Here is a 23,158-nt window from a genome sequence, read left to right as displayed (position 1 = left end):
AATTGGATTCTCACTTATATTTAATTTGCATTTAAAATTCAGAGATGTTTGTGTGTGATGGTAATTCACAGATACAGAACCTTGAAAACCCATTCACATGTATTTAACTGTTTTGTTTACAAATATTGTCATTCACAGCAGCTTAGGTTCTATAATTACATATTTTTGGTCATTTCAGGGTACATTAAAAATATCAAATTGCATTATCTATACCAATTCCAAAATGCTATGGTTGCTTTCTTCTTATTGCATTCTGATCTCATTTTTTTATTGGTTGTTCAAAAAATTACAAAGCCCTTGACATATCATATTTCATACATTAGATTCAAGTGGGTTATGAACTCCCATTTTTTTATTTTACCTGAATCTCAGATTTAATTTTCCCAAACAGTTAGATTTGATTATTAGTGTTTTGTAAGATTGAGAGATTTTCCTTATTCACTCTGTGAATCCTAAAGCTTAATTTTAAACTTTCTTTTTCATATTCATGTTTCCTTGAAGTCTTGTTATTAATACAATTATATCACACAAACAGTTAATTATACAGGCTCTCTTTCTGTGGCTTAAGATATCAAGTACACTTGTGTTTTCTTTAAACAACTACTTCCTTACTTATTCCCCTGATTTTTCCTCATAATTTTCTATTTATAATACTCCTTCCCTATTGTGGTACATAAGAAAGAGTATTTTGAGAATGAGTTTATTGTATAGGATGATAAGTTAGATATGGAATACATACCTATGAAAATCACAACTGTTTTTAGTTTTTAATATCTATAAGTGTTGAGCACATTCCAAAATGCTGTATTAATATCCCAAAGTTCAAAATATATCAGGTTTAAACTATTACACATTTCTTCAAGCATTGTTTGATTTCACTGTGACTCAGTTTGTTAGTGTAAAATAGAAAAAAATATTACCCTTCATACATATACTATGTGATAATATATTATATAAAATATTTATAAATAATGAGTAATAAATATAATTTAACTACTTCAGTGCCCTGATTCATAATTATTATCCTTTTGTTGGTTACCAAACATTCAATTATTAGTATACTGAAATCATGTTTTGTCCCCATGTTTTTAAATAAATGAATTATATGAAAGTTTATCAAACACCTCTCTTTTTCTGTTGAAGTTTAGGAAATTTCTAAGTATAACGTTATAATGTGTGTTTTCTTTCTTTCCTTTTCCTAATTTTGAGACAGGGTCCAACAAATTTGCCCAGGCTGGCCTTGAACTTGTGATCCTCCTATCCCAGCCTCTCCAATGGCTGAGATTATTAGAGTGTGCCACCCTTCCCAGCACAGAAGTGTTTTCAACCACACAGTATTTCTAGTAGCCTCTGTTTACTTTCCTATTGTTATGTACATATTGACTTTCTCACCTTTTTGCTTTGTCATTTCTAGACATTTATTTTCTTGCTGGTGTCTCTTATGTTGATAGTTCTTAATGCTGCATTATTTCTTCCTGATGGATTATTTTCCTGAATTTCTCAGCTCTAAAAAGTTATTGCTCTTTATGATCTCAATCATATAATTAGATGTACCCTAAACACGACCAAAGTGAAAATCATGATTTTCCACACTCCTTTTTACTTCTCACCTTGTACTCTTTATAATCAAATTAGTGTGTTTTAATTATTAAAACTTTACTATAGACTAGACATTGAAATAAACACTTTACATGGATTATCTGGAGTATTCTTCTCTTCAATGCTCTGTATTTCTCCATTTTTATCTCTGTCCCATAGTATCCAGTTTTATGGGAAATAGCCAGTAGTTTCTAGTTTTTAGTTTCCAGAAACTTTAATTGGAGATATTACTACTTTACACATGACTCAAATTATGCTACTTTTTCATTGTTGTTTAATATAATCTTATAAATATCTATACAGTACCCAAGATTAAAGCACTCTAAAAATACTGTTAATACCACATTAATTTGCATTTCTAAATTTTAGTGCAATCAGGAAAGATTCATTTATTAGAGTCACATATGACCCAAATCTCAAAAAAGAAAATGAAATTAAAGACAGAATTTATTATATTTACCCTTCTGGCAGTTAATCATAACCTTCCTCTATTAGTTGTTTACATGTATTTTTACAGACACAACTTGAAAATGTTAAGAATGAACTTGATAATTTTTAGCCACTACTGATTGAATTTGGTCACTTCAACACTAACAATATCCTTGATTTTTCTCTTTTATAAATTCCACCAACTTTCTCACAATAGACATAGTGCTATCATAACTATCATAACTATTTAACTATCACTGAAAAGTGGGTTCAAGGGAACTCTTGTTACCTTTAGAATAATTGATGTTCAGAACTCTTTTGTTCAGAGAAAGGGTTTTCCAATTTGAAGCTAGACATTTATTTTATTTGCCAAATCTGCAACAAAGTTAATGAACAAAAAAGTCCTTTGTGACCCAGGTTCAAAACCACTAATGAATCATTTGTGTAATGAACTTGGGGAAAAACAATCAAACCTACCGTAGTAACAATGGGAACATGGACTTTAGAGACAGGAGAAAGCATGTGGATCATTAAAAGAGACTCGTAGGACAACTTTAAGAATCTCATTAAAAGCAAAACTAACCCAGTTTCTTTTAATTAATTGTTAGCACACAAAGTAACTAAAAGATCCATTTCTTTTTCTGATTTATCAATTTTTATGCCAAAAATATATTTTACATAAAGATTTAAAAATATCATTCAGCTTCCTTTCTCAGAATGTTATTTTTATTACACAAACCATAAAAATTCTTCAGTCAAAACAAATAAATAATTTCAATAAACATGCCTAGATTCAACTGTGAGCATTCTAAAAGAAAGCATAAATGTCAATTTCTTTTTGTGCACTAACATATATGGTATTTTAAATTATGTTAAAATCTAGTACATTAAAATCATTTTACTATACATACTAGTACATATAGTAAAATCTAGTATGTTAAAATCAGAATTTCTGTGTCTTCAAATCTACAGAAAGGTCTTCACAATAAGAAATTTATTCTTTCATAAAATTGATTTTATAATTACTCTGGGAATAGAAATATAATAGAATCTACTGCATGAAAATATTGTTGAGTTAAGAAAATTTCTTATAATTCCACAGAGTGTAAGAATACTTGAAGCTCACATAAAATAAATATATTTTTATTAGAGTCACATATGATCCAAATCTCAAAAAAGAAAATGAAATTAATGACAGAATTAATTCGACAAACCATAATTGTATATATGTGATATATATATTTGATATATGTGTACAATGAGGACTGATCAAAGTATGCTAATTAGCATATCCACTGAAGCATTATGGAAAATAATACTTCTACAAGACAGTTCCCCAAGAAAAACATGGAGGGATAGTATGGCTTGGGGGGAGGGAGGGAAACTATCCAAACATTAAGAACGGGCCCTAAGGGAAAAAGCAAACTTTCATCCTTTCCCGGTTCATCATCAGCATCTCCACCAAAAGCAAAGCTTCATCCCTTCCCAAACACAATGGGTCCTGAAGGAAGGAGGCAAATACCAAAATGCTGAGCCTGGACTTTTACCCTTTCCTATTGCAGATGAGTCCTGGAAGGAGAAAAGCAAATAGTGAAGCTCTAGATAACAGGGGGTACCAGAGATAAGCAGTGAACACTGAGTTTTGAGTTTTCCCAATGACAACAAGTTTACCTTTTTACAACTGCCTTCCTGAGTTAAAATTTTAACCTGCACAACTAGGTCCCTGACTGTCCAAACTGCACATCTGCAGTATCCATTGATTAAGTCACCCTCATTGTAAACTATAAAACCCAAACTCCTTCTGTAACCCAGAGGGCCATTTCCTGTACCCAGAAATGAGCCCTCCCAAGTCTGATCAATGGACTTTGCTGCAGAATAGAGGAAAGCTTGCTGATCCGAGGTTTGCTTCCTGTCTCCTGCCTCCATCATTTGGTGGCCATGTGCTTGCATCCATCACCTCCCATGTTTTCGTGCTTAGAGATGTGAACTTATTTTCAACTGTTTTGTAATATACAATATACTGTTATTCAATATATTCACCCTGATATACAACAGACCTCCTAACTGAAACTCTGTGTCTTTTGACCAATAATAGAAGAGAGTATATTTGTTGTTTCAAGCTGGGAAAAAGTGTGGAAAGAGATAGATGAAAAGTGATGGCTGAAGTTAACAGGGTTCCATTTGGGATGATAGAAATATTCCAAAGTTAGATTCTGGTGAGGTATGCACAACTTTGTAAATATAACAAAAATAATTTGATTTTTATATTCAGTTGTGCAATGATAATTTATACTTCAAATGTATATAAATCACATATTAATAAAGGTATGTTTATTATTTTTACTACATATGTTTAAGGTGTACACTATGGTATTTGATGTACTAATACAGCTGTTGTTGTTTTTTTTTTTTAAAAAGTGGATTAAGTGCTTCAATCAAAAGGAAATGCCTTAAAGAAATAGGGTGAGTTGGTAAAAATCTCACAGCTAGTAGAAATGACAGGATCTGAATTTAGATACTATTACATCAAGGTTAACTTTTCAAACAGGGAATAACTTTGAAAAATCCCAGGGTCTGTGATTTTATGTCTTTTACTAGGAAACATGCAACCAACAGAGCAGAATCTGTTAGGAAAATAAAATGTTTGATATTCAACCAATCTATGTAATGTAGGTCAAAGGGTACAAACTTGAAGTTATGCAAAATGAATAAATCTAGAGACAATATACAGTAGGAAGACTATAATTTATAATATTGTATTTTATACTGAAAAATTGATGAGATATCAGGTGCCTCTACACAAAACAAAAACTTTTTTGAGATGATGGGTATATTAGTTTTCTTGATTGTACTAATCATTTCATCATGTATATCATGTTGTACAATTTAAATATATACAAGAAAATCAATAACATGATACATAGAGTAATTAATGTATATGTGTACAATGAATTTGAACTATATATTCACTGAAAGCAGCAAGCAAAGATGAAATGCAGGAAGCATATTTATGTTATAATCAATATAGCATGAATTCATCTTTTGTTTCAACATTGATACATTTAATTCCTCTTGTTGAAAATATTTTTTCCCTTTTATTTTCTGTTACAATGATTCAAATGTCGTTTTTACTAAAAAAGGTGTGCTTTTAAGATATTGGAAATTAATCATACTCAAGGACACAAACTATATTGACAAAGTTTCTGCTTTCAATATTGACAATCTAGGTAGAGAAAAATTTAATGCTAAGTTAGCCAATTCCAAACAATCAAATGCCGAATGTTTTCTTTGATATAAGGAAACTGATTCATAGTGGGATAGGGAGGGTGAGCATGGGAGGAATAGAGGAACTCTAGATAGGGCAGAGGGGTGGGAGGGGAAGGGAGGGGGCATGGGGTAATTAATGATGGTGGAATGTGATGATCATTACTATCCAAAGTACATGTATGAAGACATGAATTGGTGTAAATATACTATCTATACAACCAGAGATATGAAAAATTGTGCTCTATATATGTAATAAGAATTGTAATGCATTATGCTGTGATATATAAATTTTAAATATTTACATAAAAATAATAGCAGACATACAGGATGTTTCTGCATGGTGACTCTTTGGGGTTTGGGGCATGTAAGATTGGGCAGGAGGAATGAATTTTATTATAAGAACCAAGGCATAGAAAAATGAAGAAAAAAAATTTTATATGTAAACCTCGTATGGAAAAGATGAGGCACAAAAAAGTAGGAAAATGTAAATTCAAATACCTCTGGGTTAAGGTATTAGTTCCAGATGATAAACCACATGAGCTTTTTGGGAGGAATGTGGTAAACAATTTGAACTCTATATTGTATAGCTATTTATATCATAAAACTGCAGTCATATTATTTACAGCTTTTTATATTCCTTTTAGAAAATTATCTAAATTTTTAAGATCCCATATATTTGGCTGTTTTATTTCCTTTATTTCTTTTCACTTCATTTTCTCTGTGTTTGCTCATTTTAGTAACATTTTGTGTAAATGTTTAATAACTACCTACATCTGGCAGATTATTTTGTAGTACAAAAACATTTAAATTTCCCAAAATAGCATTTTATTACCTTATTCCTTTTAACTCCATTTTTTAGGAAAGCCTATTCTATTTACAATTTTGACTTTATTGGTTTGATATACTTTAAAATCTCGCAATTTTCAAGCTTTAGTATTTTAGATGTTTTTCTCAAATTGAAAGGTTTATAATTCCATTTCATGACATTTTTGGTGCAATCTAAGCTTTTGGTTTTATTATTTAAATTTATTTCTTAAACTTACACATGAAAACATAAAAAATATACATATTTACAGGTTATTACATGATTTTTCAATGCTTGTATACATTGTATAATATTCTTATCAGGATAAAAACAAGCTATCTTCTCAAACATTTATCATTTCTTCTTGATGGAAACATTCAAAATCCTTCCTTCTAGCTTTTTGTAATATCTGATATATTATTGTTATCTGAAGTCACTCTTCTGGGCAGTAGCACAGCAGAACTTCTTACTCCTATCTGTAACTTACTACTCATCAATTTACCTTTCCCCATTCTACTTTCCCTAGCTTCTTGCAACTGCCAATCTACACACAACTTCAATGATATATACTTTTTTATATTTCACACATAAGTGAAGTACTTGTGAAGTACTTGTCTGTCTGTTCCTGGCTTATTTCTCTCTCTCTCTCTCTCTCTCTCTCTCTCTCTCTTGAACTGAGGATTAAATCTAGGAGCACCTAACCACTGAGCCACATCTTCAGCTCTTCTTATTTTTTATTTTTGAGACATGGTCTTGCTAAATTCCTTAGGGTCTCACTAATTACTGAAGCTGGTCTCGAACTTGTAATCCTCCTCCCTCAGCTTCCTGAGCCACTAGGATTACAGGCATGCACCACTGCACTAACTTATTTCTCTTAATATAATGATTTCCACTTCTATCTATGTTCTTGTAAATGACAGAATTTCATCTTATTTTATAGCCAAGAAGTATTCCAGTATGTATATATACTACATTTTCTTCATCCATTCTTCAGCTGATAAGCACTTAGCTTGCTTGTTCCATTTCTTCTTTTTACCTCTGAGGGTGCGTAGGAAGATTTTTTTTTTTTAATTCTGATTTTGCTTTGTCTTCTTTTTGTAAGACCTAGAACAGTACCTATCCTAAGGAAAGTGCCCAATACATATTTATTAGGTGAATTAATGAATGAATCATTTGGAAGTTTTGGATTGGAAGAAATAATGGTGATGATTAGTTGTTCTGTTGTCCCTGAAAATGTAAAAAATTACTAAAAGCTTATATCTATCTTATTTTTTTTATCTTATTTTTTGGTCTTCAAATTTGAAAATGAAACAAGGATTTAAAGTTTTGAAAGCTATTAACATGCCTATTATGGAATGATGTGATCTTAAAAGAGGCTTGTAGAGATAATGCCACTGGATGAGGATGAGCAAGAGCGTTTTGAAAAAGTTAACTTGCCAGCGGACTTTGAGAAATTCACCAAACGTCAACTTCATGTCCCTTATTTCTTGGAAAATATTACAATTCTTTTGACTGAGTCCTTGAAGGCCTGTTGTACTTGTTTGTTCCTTAGTGTATAAATGAAGGGGTTCAGCATGGGAGCCATAGAAGTAGTGAGGACCATCACCCCCTTATTTATGGGCACTGAGTCCTTCGCTGAAGGTTTAATGTAGATGAAGATGCAGCTGCCATAGGTGAGGGAAACTACAATCATATGGGAAGAACAGGTAGAAAAGGCTTTTTTCTTTTGCTGGGCAGAAGGGAATCTTAAAATTGTCTTGATGATGTAAATGTAGGACAGAACTACGCACATGAGTGTCATAATGAGGGTCAGTACAGCACAGATGATAATGGTCTGTTCCATAAACCAAGTATTTGAGCAAGAGATTTTCAGGAGGGGAAATGCATCACAAACAAAATGATCAATGATATTAGAATCACAAAACTCCAGATTTAGGCCTAGGCTGAGTGGGGGGATTAAAATAAACAGACCAGCCACCCAACAACAAAAGACAAGTCTCCTGCAGACTCTACTACTCATGATAGTCACATAATGCAGGGGCTTGCAGATGGCCACATAGCGATCATAGGACATGGCAGCCAGGAGAAAAAATTCAGTTACACCAAAGAGGTCAGTAAAAAATACTTGGCTGACACAGGCATTGTAGGTAATCATCTTGTCGCCTGTTGCTATGTTATATAAGTATCTGGGAATACATGCAGATGTGAATGAGATCTCCAAGAAAGCAAAATTTTGTAGGAAATAGTACATGGCTGTTTTAAGGTGAGAATCCACTAAGATGAGGGAGATGATAGTCAGATTCCCAGTTATGCTTAGCACGTAGGTGAGAAACAGAAAGATAAAAATCAGAACCTGCAGTTGTGGGTCATCTGTCAGTCCCAGTAGAATGAAAATTGTTACAGTATTGTTCCTCATTGTTGATTTCTGACTTCTGTTAGATCTACACTTAACATTCAGAAACAGTTTGTTATAGACTATATAGCAGTTTTAATTTGGGTTTTTCTTATTCACAATGTTTTTTTAAAATATTACATTTTAACATTTATTACATTACTTTACAATAAGCATACTTAATTTGATCAGTTTAAACTTCTGTTTTAAGCCCTCTGGAAAGTTTTCTGCAAGTCTGATGTCTGCTATCATGTACTCTAGTAGAAAACGTCATGTGCTACTCTATTGACACTTAACAAAGAATACTAACTTGGGGTGGGGATCAGGCTGCCTGTGTTTTCTCTTCATCACAGTCCCCACCATATACACTGTTATACGCATGTTTTTCAATTGTCCAAAAAAGTTCCTAAATGAATTAATCTATTGCATGTTTTCCAGTTAGATGCCTAAGCCATTTTCCTTTCAATTTGGACTCTGAATTTTAAAAAGTTTTAACATTAACTTTCTTTAAGTTTTCTGTGACTTTGAACCACTGTTAATTTATTAATTTTTACATTTCAAGAGATCAAATTTTCTGCTTTTATTTATTATCTTCATACTCATAATAGAGAAACTACCTTCATTTTAATACTATTTTCAGTAATAATTCCTTCTTCCAGTTCCCCTTCTGATCTCTCAGGTAACACAATGATCACATCACTAAGTAAACTTAATCAGCCCTATCACCACTGGATATTGGTCATCCTCTAAATGAGACTGTTTTTCATTTATTCTATTTTCAAAGTGTAAATTTGAAATGAGGACAGAGATTTCTAATGAGGTTTTTCATTCTTTTGGAGGTCTGGGGGTAGTTATATGCACATATATCTTAGTTTCTGATGTGAGGTGATAATATAGGTAATATATTTCTGGATAACTATCAAATTTTAACATTTCAATGTCAAATTTAAATGCATAAATATCTCCCCAAAGTGGCATTTTATATATCTAAGGAAACCAAATTCTATAAATGGAAAAAGCTTGCTTTACTAAATATAAAAATTATCACATTTTTTCTTTTTAAGAGATAGGTGATTTTTTTTCTCTTCCAGAAATAATAAAATTTAGATTACAAAAAAGTAAATATAATCAAACTAAAATAATATAATTTATTGCACTTACTATTTTAACTGTCAATTATAGTTTCTGTTGATTGTTGAAACACAAAATCGTAGAATTTCTAAACTGGAAAAGATATTTAAGATGACTGTCATATGAACTTTTTGTCATGTTTGCTTATGAATCCACTGTCAAATTCATGACAACTCTAGGTTGCATAAACATCTCAGAGGTATCCATCTTCAACCAGTTCCTTGGACTTCCTTCTATTTTTATACCCTTAAAAAAAAGAAAGAAAAGAAAACATTTTAATATGAAGACTGTGGAATGTTAGGAATCTGTACCTGAGGATAGTTGGCACTCTGACTTCTCAGGTCAATGGGTACCTTTGCTGTATCTAGCTTACATTTGCTCTGTTTGATTAAAATGCAACTAAATGAAAAACAGAGTCTCTGGTGACCTACACATGGTTACTAGTAAATCTATGGAGTAACCAAATTTGAGGTTAAAAAAAAAATAAAAGTATGCTACCTTTGGCTTCCTTGGAGACAGTGTCCTTACAGACAGGAGGATGTATTTGTGGATAAAAGCCAATAGAACAACAACAAAAAAAAGAATCTGAATATGAAATAAAATACAACTTTAGCTCCTTTTTAAAAACTTTCACTTCACATACACTGAGGGAAGATCATAAGAAACCACATTTCTCATTAAAAGTTTTTTACATGAGTTACTCATTATAGTTGGTAAATTTCAATTAGACAAGAAAAACATAAAATTACATAACCCATGTTGTTTACATTTCTAATTGTTTTCTACAAATATATCAATATATTTATAAGCACTATTTAAAAATAAACATTAACAACATAATTTGTTTAATTGGATATACAATGCCAAATGTTCTTTTTTTTTTTTTTAAGGTAGGGGTACCAGTGATTGAACTCAGGGGCACTCCACCACTGAGTCACATCCCAAGCCCAGTTTTGTATTTCCTTTAGAGAGAGGGTCTCACTGAGTTGCTCAGTGCCTTGCAGTTGCTGAGGCTGGCTTTGATCCTCCTGCCTCAGCTTCCCAAGCCTCTGAGATTACAGGTGTGTGCTACTGCGCCCAGTTAAATGTTCTTAAACTTTTAAATATGCTCCAAATTAATATATATATATGTAATCATATTGGAATAATTTTTTGCAATTAATTTATTTTATTAAGTTTTTAATTTTTTAGTTGTTGACTTATTTATTAATATGTGGTACTGAGAATTGAACCCAGTGCCTCACATAAGTGAGGCAAACACTCTACCTCTGAGCCACAACCCCAGCCCTTATTTTATTTTTTAAAAATTATTTTTAGTTAACACATAATTGTATATATTTATGTGCTATAGTGTGATATTTCAACACATGTATATAACATATAATGATCAAATTAGAGTAATCGGCAAGTTCATCATCTCAAACATTAATGATTTCTTTGGGATATTCAAATCTTTTCTTCCAGCTATTTTGTATATACATAACTTATGGTCAACTAAGGTCACCCTACTGTGCTATAGAACACTAGAACTTCTTCTTTCTACCTATACTTTTGACTTCAATCACCAAGCTCTCTCTATTCTTCTTTTATACTACTCCTCACAGCCACTATTCTACTCATGATTTCTATGAAATTAATTAATTTTTGCATTCTATATATGAGATCATGCAGCATTTGTCTTTCTGTGCGTGGTTTTCAATATTTTTTATGGCTGAGTTAGTATTCAATTATGTAAATGTGTGTATGTGGGTGTGAGTGTGCAAACAATTCCTTTATCCTTGTATCTGCTCATGGAAACCTGGGGTGATTCCATACCTTGGCTATTGTGAATAATGCTGCAGTAGACACAGGAGTGCAGATATCTCTTCCACAAACTTATTTCCTTTCCAAAAGGAAATAATCTAGCAGTAGGATTCCTGGATCATATGGTAGTTCTACAGTTTTTTGAGGAACCTCCATGCTGGTTTCCATAATGGGTATACTTATTTACATTTCCATCAATAGTGTATGAGAGTTTCTTTTTCTCTGCAGCCTCACCAGTTGACCAGTTCTGGGTTTTTCTTATTTTTTATTTTTTTGTTTGTTTTTTTTTGTTTTGTTTTTCTGTGTTTTTGTTTTGCCTTTATGTAAACAGCCATTCTACTTGGGATAAAATAGGATCTCATTGTGGTTTGCTTTCATTTCCCTGATATCACTGAGGTTGAATGTATATTCATAAACTTTTAGCCATTTGTAGGTCTTCTTTTTTTTTTTTTTTTTTTTTTGTACTGGGATTCAACTCAGGGCACTCAAATACTGAGCTACATCCCCATCCCTATTTTATATTTTATTTAGAGACAGGGTCTCACCGAGTGCCTCACCATTGCTAAGGCTGGCTTTGAACTCTCATTGCTCCTGCCTCAGCCTCCCAAGTCACTGGAATTACAGGTGCGCATCATGGCACCTGGCTGCCGGTCTTCTTTTTGAGACATTTCTATTCAGATCATTTGCTCATGTTAAAATTGGATTTTTTCTTCTTATGCTTTTGAGTATTTGAGTGCCTTATATATTCTTGTTATTAATCTCTTGTTGAATGGATAGTTTGAAATATTTATTCCCTTTCTTCAGTTTTACTTAGCTCTGTTGATTATTTCCTTTGTAGTGTAGAAGATAATTTTCATTTGATAGAATACCCATTTGTTTATTTTTCTTTTGTTTCCTGTGCTTTGTGAATTACCCAAAAAGAACTTTGCCTGAACTTATGTCCTGAAGTGCTTCCCTATGTTCGCTAGTAGTTTCAAATGTTTGGGCCTGACATTTAAGTCTTAAATCCATTTTCAAATTATGTTTGTATATAGAGAGAGGTAGGGATCTAGATTTATTGCTCTGCATGAGGATACATGTTTTTCCTACCACTATTTATTGAAAAGACTGTCATTTACTCATTGTGTATTCTTAGAAACTTTGATGAAAAATAGTTGCCTGTATAACTATGGATTTACTTGGACCTTATCTCTTCGATTGCATTGGTCAGTGCATTTACTTTGATGCCAGTACCAGGCTGTTTTTGTTACCATAGCTTTATATTATGTTTTGAAATCAGGTATTATGCTGCTCCAGTTTTGCCTCTTTTGCTCAAGATTGTTTTGCCTATTTGGCAGTTATGTGAAGAATATGTTTGGTATTTTGATGGGGATTGCACAGAATCTGTAAATGATTTGGGTAGCATTGCATTTTAACAATATAAATTCTTCAAATCCAGAAACATGAAATATCCTTACCTGCTGGGCCTTGTTCAGTTTATTTTATCATTGTTTTATGGTTTTCATTGTAGAGATCTTTTGCTTCCATTGTTTATTCCTTCAAATTTTGCATTTTAATAGCTTTTATGAACGGGATGTCTTTCTTGATTTCTTTTTCAGCTAGTTTATTATTAGTTTTTAGATATTCTACTAATTTTTGTATGTTAATTTTGTATCCTGAAAATTTACTGAATTTGCTAATCAGTTTTAATACATTTTTTAGAAAAGTATTTTCTTTTTTTTCTATATAAAAATTGTCTCTGCAAACAGGGACAATCTAGTATTCTCCTTCCTAATTTGTATGCCCTTTATTTTTTCCAGCCTAATTGCTCTGTCTGGGATTTCACCACTGTATGGAATAGGAATGGTGAAAGTGAGTATCTTGTCCTGTTCTAGATCTTAAAAGAAGAGCTTCAAACTGTCTTCATTCAGTAGAATCAGCTATTTCCTGTACTTACATTTGGATTTGGTTTATTGAGAGTTTTTATAATAATGGAATGTTGAATTATATCAAATTGCACCACTCCTCCTTTTTCCCAGTCTGTTTCCCTCCCCCTCAATTCCCTTCTTCCACTCCACTGATCTCTCTTGTATTTTTATGGAGTTTTCCCCACATTTTCCCCTTATTTTGTTTTAGCTTTCACATATGAGAAAAAAAATTCTACCCTTGACTTTCTGGATCATGGCCTTAGCATGATGCTCCCCAGTTCCATCCATTTATCATCAAATATCATAACTTTATTCTTCTTTATGGTGAGTAAAACTCAAAATGGAGTTTTATATGTCAGATTTTCTTTATTTACTCACCGGTTGACAGGCTTCTGGGCTGGTTCATAATGTGGCTATTGTGATTGCACCTGCTATAAACATTCATATGGCTGATTACCTAAAATATGCTGATTTAGATCTTTTGGATATATACCAAGGAGTGGGGTAGTTAGGTCATATGATGCTTCCATTCCTAGTTTTTTGAGGAATCTCCATACTGCTTTCTGGAGTGGTTGTACTAGTGTGCAGTCCCACCAGCAATCTATGAGCACACCTTTCCTCCCACATCCAGCATTTGTTCTTGTTTGTATTCTTGAACTTTGCCATTCTGATGAGGGAGAGAAAACCTCAATGTAGTTTCAATTTGCATTTCCCCAGTGGCTAGAGATACTGAACATTTTTCATATATTCACTTGCCATTTGTAGTTCTTCTTTCCTGAAGGATCTATTTAGTTAGTTTGCCCATTTATTAATCGGGTTGTTTGTTTTTTTGGTACTAAGCTTTTTTGAATTTTTTTATATGTTATGGATATTAATCTCCTGTCTGAGGAGCAGGTGGCAAAATTTTTCATTCTGTGGGCTCTCTCTTCAAGCTTTTAATTGTTTCCTTTTCTGCACAAACTTTTAATTTTGTGTTCTCCCACTTATTGATTCTTGGTTTGTTTCTTGTCTTTAGAAGTCTTGTTAAGGAAGTCAGTGCCTATACAAACATGTTGGAGTGTTGGGTCTACATCTTCTTCTACAGTTGCCAAATTTCTGGTCTTTGGTCTTTGATCCACTTTCAGTTAACTTTTGTGTGAGATGATAGATAGGGGTCAAGTTTTATTCTTCTACATAGGGTTATTAAGTTTTCCCAGCACCATTTGTTAAAAGGCAATCTTTTCTCAAATGTATGGTTTTTGGCACCAGATGACTCTATTTATGTGGATTTCTCTCTGTGTCTTGTATTCTATTCTGTTGGTATTTAATGTCTGTTTTGGTGCCAATACCATGTTGTTTTTGTTACTATAGTTCTATGGTATGCTTGGAGGTCCAGTATTGTGATGATGCCTCCAGCCAGGCTTTTTTTTGCTTGGTTTTTGGCTTTCTGGGTCTATAAATTTTAGAACTGTTTTTTCTAGTTCTGTGAAGAATATAATTGGTATTTTGATGGAGATTTCATTTAATCTGCATGGAACTTTTGTTAGTATGGCCATTTTGACAATATCAATTCTGCCTATTTAAGAACCTGGGAGGTCTTTCCATCTTCTAATTGTCTTTTTCAATTTCTTTCCTCAGTGTTCTATAGTTTTCATTGCAGAGGTTTTTCACCTCTTTGGTTAGTTATATTCCCAATTATTTTTAAAAAATCTTTGAGAGTACTGTGAATGGGATAGTTTTCCTAATTCCTTTTCAGCAGATTTATTATTGGAATTTAGGAAAACAATTGATTTGTATATGCTGTATCCTTTTACTTTGCTAAATTATAAGTTCTAGAAATCTTCTGGTGGAATTTTTGTTGTTTCTAATATAGGGTTATGTTATCAGCAAAAAGAGAAATTTGGCTTCTTCTTTTCCTATTTATGTCCTTTATAGTCTATCTCTTGTCCAATTTTTTTGGCTAACATTTCAAGGACTATATTGAATAAAAGTTTTGAGAATGCACATTTTTGTCTTGTTCCTGATTTTATAGGTAATGTTTTCAGTTTTCCTTCATTCTAAATGATATGGGCCTTCAGTTTGTCATATATAACCTTTACAAAATTGAGGTAATTTACTTCTATCCCTAGTTTCTCCAGCTAGGGAGAACTAATGACTGGGTGCTATATTTTATCAAAGGCCTTTTATATCTATTGAGACAATCATGAGATACTTCTCCTCAACTCTATTAACTTTGTTTAGTTGTATGTGGACACACAATATCTTTATTTATTTTTATATCAAACCCAGTGTCTTACACATGTGAGGCAAGCTCTTATCACAGAGCTACAGCCCCAGCCCTCCTTAACTCTATTTATGTGGTGAATCATATTTATTGATTTGTGCATGTTAAAACAACATTGAATCCTTGACATGAAACCCAACCAATTATGGTGGATTATCTTCTTAATGTGTTTTTGATTGTGGTTCGCTAATATTTTGTTAAGGATTTTTGCATCTACATTCATCACGGAAATTGGTCTGAAGTTTTTTTCTTCTTGATGTGTTACTGTCTGCTTTTGGTGTCAGGATTATACTGGCTTTATAGAAGGAATTTGACAGTTTTTTTCTCCTTTGCTATCTCATGAAATAATTTAATGAACTGGTAGAACTCAGCTTAGAATCCATCTGGTTCTGGCCTTCTAACAACTGCTTTAGTGTCATTGTTTTTTTGTTTTTTTGGGTTTTTTTTATTTTGAGAGAGAGAGAGAGATAATTTTCCAATATTTATTTATTTTTTTTTTAGTTTTTGGTAGACACAACATCTTTATTTTATTTTTATGTGGTGCTGAGGATCAAACCCATCACCCAGCATATGCCAGGTGAGCGCGCTACCGCTTGAGCCACATCCCCAGCCCTAGTTTCATGGTTTGATATGGTTCTCTTTACGTTTTCTATGTAATCATGCTTCAATTTGGGTAGGTCATTTGTCTCTAAGAATTTGTCAATGTCTTCAAGATTTTACAGCTTATTGAAGTATAAATTTTCAAAGTAATTCCTAATAATGAACCTCTGAATTTCAGAAGTGTTTGTGATGATATCTCCTTTTTTTAACCTCTTAATTGTTGATTTGGGACTTCTTTCTCTTTATTTTTGTTAGTTTTGCTAAGGGTCTATCAATGTTATTTATCCTTAAAAAAAAAACAGACTCTTAGTTCTATTGATCCATTGTATTCCTTTCTATTCTTAATTTTATTAGTATCCACTGCCAGGACAGAGATGTTTGCTGCCTCAACTGCATGAAACCTCTCAGTGCTCACAGCTAGAAATTGCAGCCATCCTTATTTCCATTCTCTGTCCTATCTTCTGTGGAGGTTGTGTGGAGCACTGGGATAGGCCAGCACTTCCAGGGAGTGACATCTCCTAGGTCAGATCCAACCCACTCCCCTTGTCTGTGTTGTGGTTGTGGGTTTCAGCAACTTTCAAGTAATAGCCATCCTGCTGCAATTTCTTTCTAGATGGATTGTTGAGATTTCCTGCTACAGATGTGCTCTCTCTGGTTTTATTTGTTGCTATCTGAAATTGGGGAGAAGCTGTATTGATTTAATTTTTTCTAGGGAGGCTGGCCAAGTATATATTACACAAAATGCCTGCCACACTTTGAATGGCTTCCTGTTCACAATTTAAATTAAACAGCTTGATCTCCTTCACTGACTCTTCTGCTTCTCTCATGTTTTAATTGTTTCTGTTTTTCTTTCCAGATGTTGGCAAGGAAGTGAATTTATGTGCTTTTTCTCTTCCTTTTTCTCTCTCTGATACCCCTGTCCACTTCCCCAAACCTGATTCAGGTTCAGCGTTAAAAATACTGCCCTTATTTTCAGCTCTGGTGATCAAACTTCAAGCCTCTCCAAGTCTCAGACTGCTCAATATTGAGTTTCAGAGCACTTACTCTGTTAACCCCCTCTCCAGTCAGCTGCTCCTTCACTGCTTCTTTCAGGGCTGTGTAGAGTTCCAGAGTCCCTGATTAGCCCAATTCCACCATCTTTCCTCGTGAAAAGGAACTCTTATACAGTGTTGGTGGGAATGTAAATGATACCAATGAACAAAATCACAACAGATTCACACTAAGGCACATTATAATGAAAATACCTAACATACAGAGTAAAGAGAGAATAATAAAACCCACGAAAGAAATATATTACATATAGGGGGAAAACAATTAGGTTATATGCAGAGTTTTCAACCCAGACCCTGAAAGCTAGAAGATCCTGAAACAATATATACCAAGCTCTGAAAGAAAATGGATGCCAACCAAGAATCTTATATCCTGCAAAATTAAGCTTTAGATTTCATAATGAAATTAAAACCTTCCATGAATAACAAAAGTTAAAAAGAATTACAGCTAAAAAATAAACCTACACTACAGAACATCCTTGGCAAAATATTCTGTAAATAGGAAATCAAAAACAAGTATAGAACTCAATAATATAATCAATAACTTAGAATTAACTGACATATAGAGAATATTTCATCCTTCAACAAGTGAATACACTTTCTTCTCAGCAGCACATGGATCCTTCTCTAAAATAGACCATATATTGTGCCACAAAGCAAATCTTAGAAAATAAAAAAAATTAGAGATACTAACCTGCATTCTATCAGTTCACAATGGAATGAAATTAGAAATCAATGATAAAATAAAAGATAAAAACTACTATAACACCTGGAAACTAAACAATATGCTTCTGAATGAACAATGAGCTGCAAAAAAAATCAAGGAGGAGATTAAAAAATTCTTAGAAGTAAATGAGAGCACTGATACAACATATGGAAATCTCCAGGAAACTATGAAAGCAGTTCTAGGAGGAAAGCATTGCATGGAGTTCATTCCTTAAAACAAGAAAATGTCAACAAATAAATGACCTAACACTACATCTCAAAGCCCTAGAAAAAGAAGAAAAAATCATCAACAAAAGCAGTAAATGGCAAGAAATAACTAAAATTAGGGCTGAAATCAGTGAAATTGAAACAAAAGAAACAATTGAAAAAAATTGACAAAACAAAAAGTTGGTTCATCATGAAAATAAATAAAATTGACAAGCCCTTAGCCATGCTAACAAAGAGGAGGAGAGAATAAATGAAGTCACTAACATACGTGATGAAAAAGGAAATATCACAACAGACATTACAGAAATACAAAATATAATTAGAAATTATTTTTTAAAACTTGTACTCTAATAAAACAGAGAATATAGAAGGCATCAACAAATTTCTAGAGGCATATGAGTTGTCTAAATTAAATCAGGATGATATACACAACTTAAACAGATCAATTTCAAACAAGAAAATAGAAGACGCCATCTGAAGACTACCAACCAAGAAAAACCCAGGATCAGACCAGTACACAGCTGAGTTCTACAAGTCCTTTAAAGAAGAACAAATACCTATGCTTTATGGATAATTTCATGAAATAGAAAAAGAGGGAGGAGTACTTCTAAGCCCATTATATGAGGGAAATATTACCCTGATTCCAGAACCAGGCAAAGACATATCAAAAAAAGGAAACTTCAGACCAATATCACTAATAAACATACATGCAAAAATTCTCAATAAAATTCTGGCAAATCAAATACAAAACCATATCAAACAGATTGTGCACCATGATCCAGTGGGATTCATCCCATGGATGCAAGGTTGGTTAAATGTATGGCAATCAATAAACATAATTTATCACATCAATGGACTTAAAGATAAAAATCATATGATCATCTCTAGAAGATGCAGAATAAGCATTCAACAAAATACAGCTCCCATCATGTTCAAAACACTAGAAAAATTAGGGATAACAGGAACATATCTCAACATCATAAAAGCTATCTGTGCTAAGCTCCAGGCAAACATCATTCTAAATGGAGAAAATTTGAAAGCATTTACTATAAAAATTGGAGCAATGCACGATTCTTCTGTCACCACTTCTATTTAACATAGTTCTTAAAACACTGGTAATTAGACAGACAAAAGAAATTAAAGGGATAGATTGAGGAAAAGAAGAACTCAAATTAGCACTATCTGTCAATGATATGATTCTATACATAGAACACCCAAAAAAAAAAAAAAAAACACCAGCAAACTTCTAGAAATAGTAAATGAATTCAGCAAAGTAGCAAGATGAAAAATCAACACCCATAAATCAAAGGTATTTCTGCATATCAGTGACAAATCCTCTCAAAGGGAAACAAGGAAAACTACCCCATTTATAATACCCTTAAAAAATAAAATGCTTGAGAATTGACCTAACAAAAGATATTAAAAGACTTTTGCAATGAAAACTACAGAATGCTAAAGAAAGAAATCAAATAAGACCTTAGAATATGAAAATATTGTTCTTGGATAGGCAGAATTAATATCGTCAAAATGACCATACTACCAAAAACACTATACAGATTTAATGCAATTCCAATCAAAATCCCAATGAAATTCCTCATACAAATAAAAAAAAAACAATATGAGATTCATCTGGAAAAATAAGAGACCCAGAAAAGCTAAAGCAATCCTTAGAAAAGCAGGTGAAGCAGGTGGCATCATTATACCAGAACTTAAAATATACTGCAGAGCAATAGGAACAAAAAAAGCATAGTATTGGCATCAAAATAGACTCATAGACCAATGGGTACAGCACAGAGGACACAGAGACAAACCCACATAATTATAGTTATCTTATATTAGAAAAAGGTGCCAAAAACATGCATTTGAGAAAAGATAGCATCTTCAACAAATGGTACTGGGAAAACTGGAAATCCATATGCAACAAAATGAAATTAAACCACTATCTGTCACCATGCACAAAACTCAAAGTGGATCAAAGATCTATGAATTAAACCAGAGACAATGCATCTATTGAAGAAAAAGTAGGTCCTAAACTCTATCATGTCAAATTAGGCCCCTACTTCCTTAAATAGACTCCTATAGCAAAAGAATTAATATTGAGAATCAATAAATGGGATGGATTTAAACCTAAAAGCTTTTTACTCAGCAAAAGAAACAATCAGTGAGGTGAATAGAGCGCCTACTAATTGGGACCAAATTCTTACCACATGCATGTCAGATAGAGCACTAATCTATAGGGTATATAGAGAACTCAAAAATCTTAACACCAAAAAAACAGAACAGACACTTCTCAGAAGATAATATACAATCAATCAACAAATATATGAAAAAAATGTTCCACATCTCCAGCAATTAGAGAAATGCAAATCAAAACTACTATAAGATTTCATCTCACTCCAGTCAGAATGGAAAATATTAAGAATATAAACAACAATAGGTGTTGACAGGGATGTGGGGAAAAAAGTACACTCATACATGGCTGGTGGGACTGCAAATTGGTGCAGACAATATGGAAAGCAGTATGGAGATTTTTTGGAAAATTGGGAATGGAACCACCATTTGACCTAGCTATTTCACTCCTCAGTCTATACACAAAGGACTTAAAAACAGCATACTACAGTTCAAAGCCACATCAATGTTCATTTCAGCACAATTCACAATAGCTAAACGGTGGATCCAACCTAGATGCCATTCAGTAGATGAATGGATAAAGAAAATGTGGCATTTATACACAATGAAATATTACTCAACAATAAAAGAATAAAATCATGGTATTTGCAGGTAAATGGATGGAGAGGAGAATATAATGCTAAGTGAAAATAGCCAATCCCAAAAAATCAAATGCCAAATGTTTTCTCTGATGTAAGGAGGCTGATTCATAGTGGGGTTGGGAGAGGGAGAATAAGAGGATTAGACAAACTCTAGATAGAGCAAAGAGGTGGGAGGGGAAGGTAGGGTGCATGGGGGTAAAAAAGATAATGGAATGAGATGGATATCATTACCTTAAGTATATGTATAAAGACACAAATGGTATGAATATGCTTTATTTGCAACCAGAGATATGAAAAATGCGCCCTATATGTTTAATATGAACTGTAATGCATTCTGCTGTCACATATAACAAATTAGTATAAAAAATCACAAAATTGTCACAAATCAATAAAGGACCATAAGAAAGTTAATCCAGCTAATCTAGTGAAACTTCAAGAAAGACGTAAAGGAAGTAACTTTTCATTTTCATTTAATTGCTTATATCCAGGATACTCCTATTTGTGTAAGATAAAGGCAATTTTTTTGATTGTGTCATTGATAGCTTGTTTCACTTGCTTGTTCCTCAACGTATAAATAAATGGATTTAACAAAGGGGCAACAGATGTAGTGAGCACAGATACCCCTTTATTTATGTCCACCTGTTCTTTGGCTGAAGGCTTGACATAGATGAAGATGCAGCTGCCATAGGTGATGGAAACCACAATCATGTGGGAGGAGCAGGTAGAAAAAGCTTTTTTTCTTTGCTGAGCTGAAGGGAATCGTAGAATTGTCCTAATAATATTTATGTAAGAAAGAATCACACCTATTAGTGTGATAATAAAAGTAAACACTGCACAAATAATAACGGTCTGTTCTAGAAACCACGTATCTGAGCATGAGATCTTAAAAAGAGGAGATGCATCACAGCCAAAATGATCAATGACATTGGAGTCGCAGAACTCCAGCTGGAGGCCCATGCTGAGAGGTGTGATGATGATCACCAACCCTGAGATCCAGCAACAGAAGACTAGGATGGCACAGACTCGGTTGTTCATGATGGTGATGTAATGAAGGGGTTTGCAGATGGCCACATAGCGATCATAGAACATGGCGGCCAGGAGAAAAAACTCTGTGGCCCCAAAGAGTCCAATAAAAAATATTTGACTGGCACAAGCATTGTAAGTTATGGTGTTATCCATAGTTGATATACTGTAGAGGAATCTGGGAACACAGACTGTTGTGAATGAGATTTCTAAGAAGGAGAAGTTTCGAAGAAAAAAATACATAGGTGTTCTAAGATGGGAATCCGTCAGGGTGAGAATGATAATAGTCAGATTACCAGTGACGCTCAGAATGTATGTTAAGAATAAAAAGATAAAAACCAGAATTTGCAGCTGTGGGTCATCTGTAAGTCCCAACAAGATGAATGTTGTTATTGCTGTGTGATTTATCATAACTGATTTTGATGTTTTAGGCAATCTGCATATCAAAAGTCAAAGCACCTAAACAGAAGAAAAAACAATACTTATAAGCTTTGACAATGAAGTACAATTTAAAAAAAGGTAAAACTAAGTATACTAAGACAAGCAATAATAAGGACAATAAAGTCAATAAAATTGAAAATGAAGAAGGCAATAGAGAAAAATTATCAAAATGCAAAATTGACTTTTGAGAGATGCATGACACTAATAAAGCTCTAACCAGGCTGACAATAAAACAAACACACACACACACACACAAAATCACTAACAGAAAGAAAGCACACATTTTAGAAATATCAGGAATTACAAAGGAGGAAATCACTAGACATTTCCCAGAAAGGAAAATGAAAATTATAATGAGACACCATCTCACCACAGTTAGAACTATTACCAAAAAGGCAAGAACACAAACAAAATACCCAAATACTACAAGGATGTGGAGAGAAAGGAACTCTTAGGGATGTAAATCAGCACAGCTATTGTGAAGAACAGTATGGACGTTCCGTAAAAACTAAACATAGGTGTACAGTGTGATCCAGATATGCCACTTCTGGGTACGCAGTCAAAGGAAATGAAATAAATTCACCAAAGAAATAACTACCTGTATAGGTTTATTGCATCACTATTCACAATAGCTAAGATAAGGAATCAGTCTAGGTGCCCATCAATAGATGACTGGGTAAGGAAAATGTGGCATATATACACAATAGAATATTGTCCAGCCGTAAAAGGGAATGAAATCCTGACA

The 23,158-nt window shown here is 33.2% G+C and overlaps 2 protein-coding genes across 2 annotated transcripts; both read right to left on the bottom strand.

Moving 5' to 3' along the window:
• Positions 1–7,580: 7,580 nt before the first annotated feature.
• Positions 7,581–8,516, bottom strand: LOC114083965 (olfactory receptor 6C2-like). The gene has a single exon (XM_027925178.2). The coding sequence runs from the start codon at positions 8,514–8,516 to the stop codon at positions 7,581–7,583; it is 936 nt and encodes a 311-aa protein (XP_027780979.1).
• A 12,928-nt stretch (positions 8,517–21,444) lies between these two features.
• On the bottom strand, positions 21,445–22,383 carry LOC114083964 (olfactory receptor 6C2-like). Its single transcript, XM_027925179.2, has one exon. It carries the CDS (start codon positions 22,381–22,383, stop codon positions 21,445–21,447), a length of 939 nt encoding a protein of 312 aa, XP_027780980.2.
• Positions 22,384–23,158: the final 775 nt, after the last annotated feature.

Source organism: Marmota flaviventris, chromosome 3 (genome assembly GCF_047511675.1).
Source record: "Marmota flaviventris isolate mMarFla1 chromosome 3, mMarFla1.hap1, whole genome shotgun sequence".
Classification (NCBI taxonomy): domain Eukaryota; kingdom Metazoa; phylum Chordata; class Mammalia; order Rodentia; family Sciuridae; genus Marmota; species Marmota flaviventris.
This window is presented reverse-complemented; position numbering and strand designations above follow the sequence as displayed.

Coding starts and splice junctions, on each gene's coding strand:
- LOC114083965 (XM_027925178.2), bottom strand. CDS start 8,516: ATGAGGAACAATACTGTAACAATTTTCATTCTACTGGGACTGACAGAT.
- LOC114083964 (XM_027925179.2), bottom strand. CDS start 22,383: ATGATAAATCACACAGCAATAACAACATTCATCTTGTTGGGACTTACA.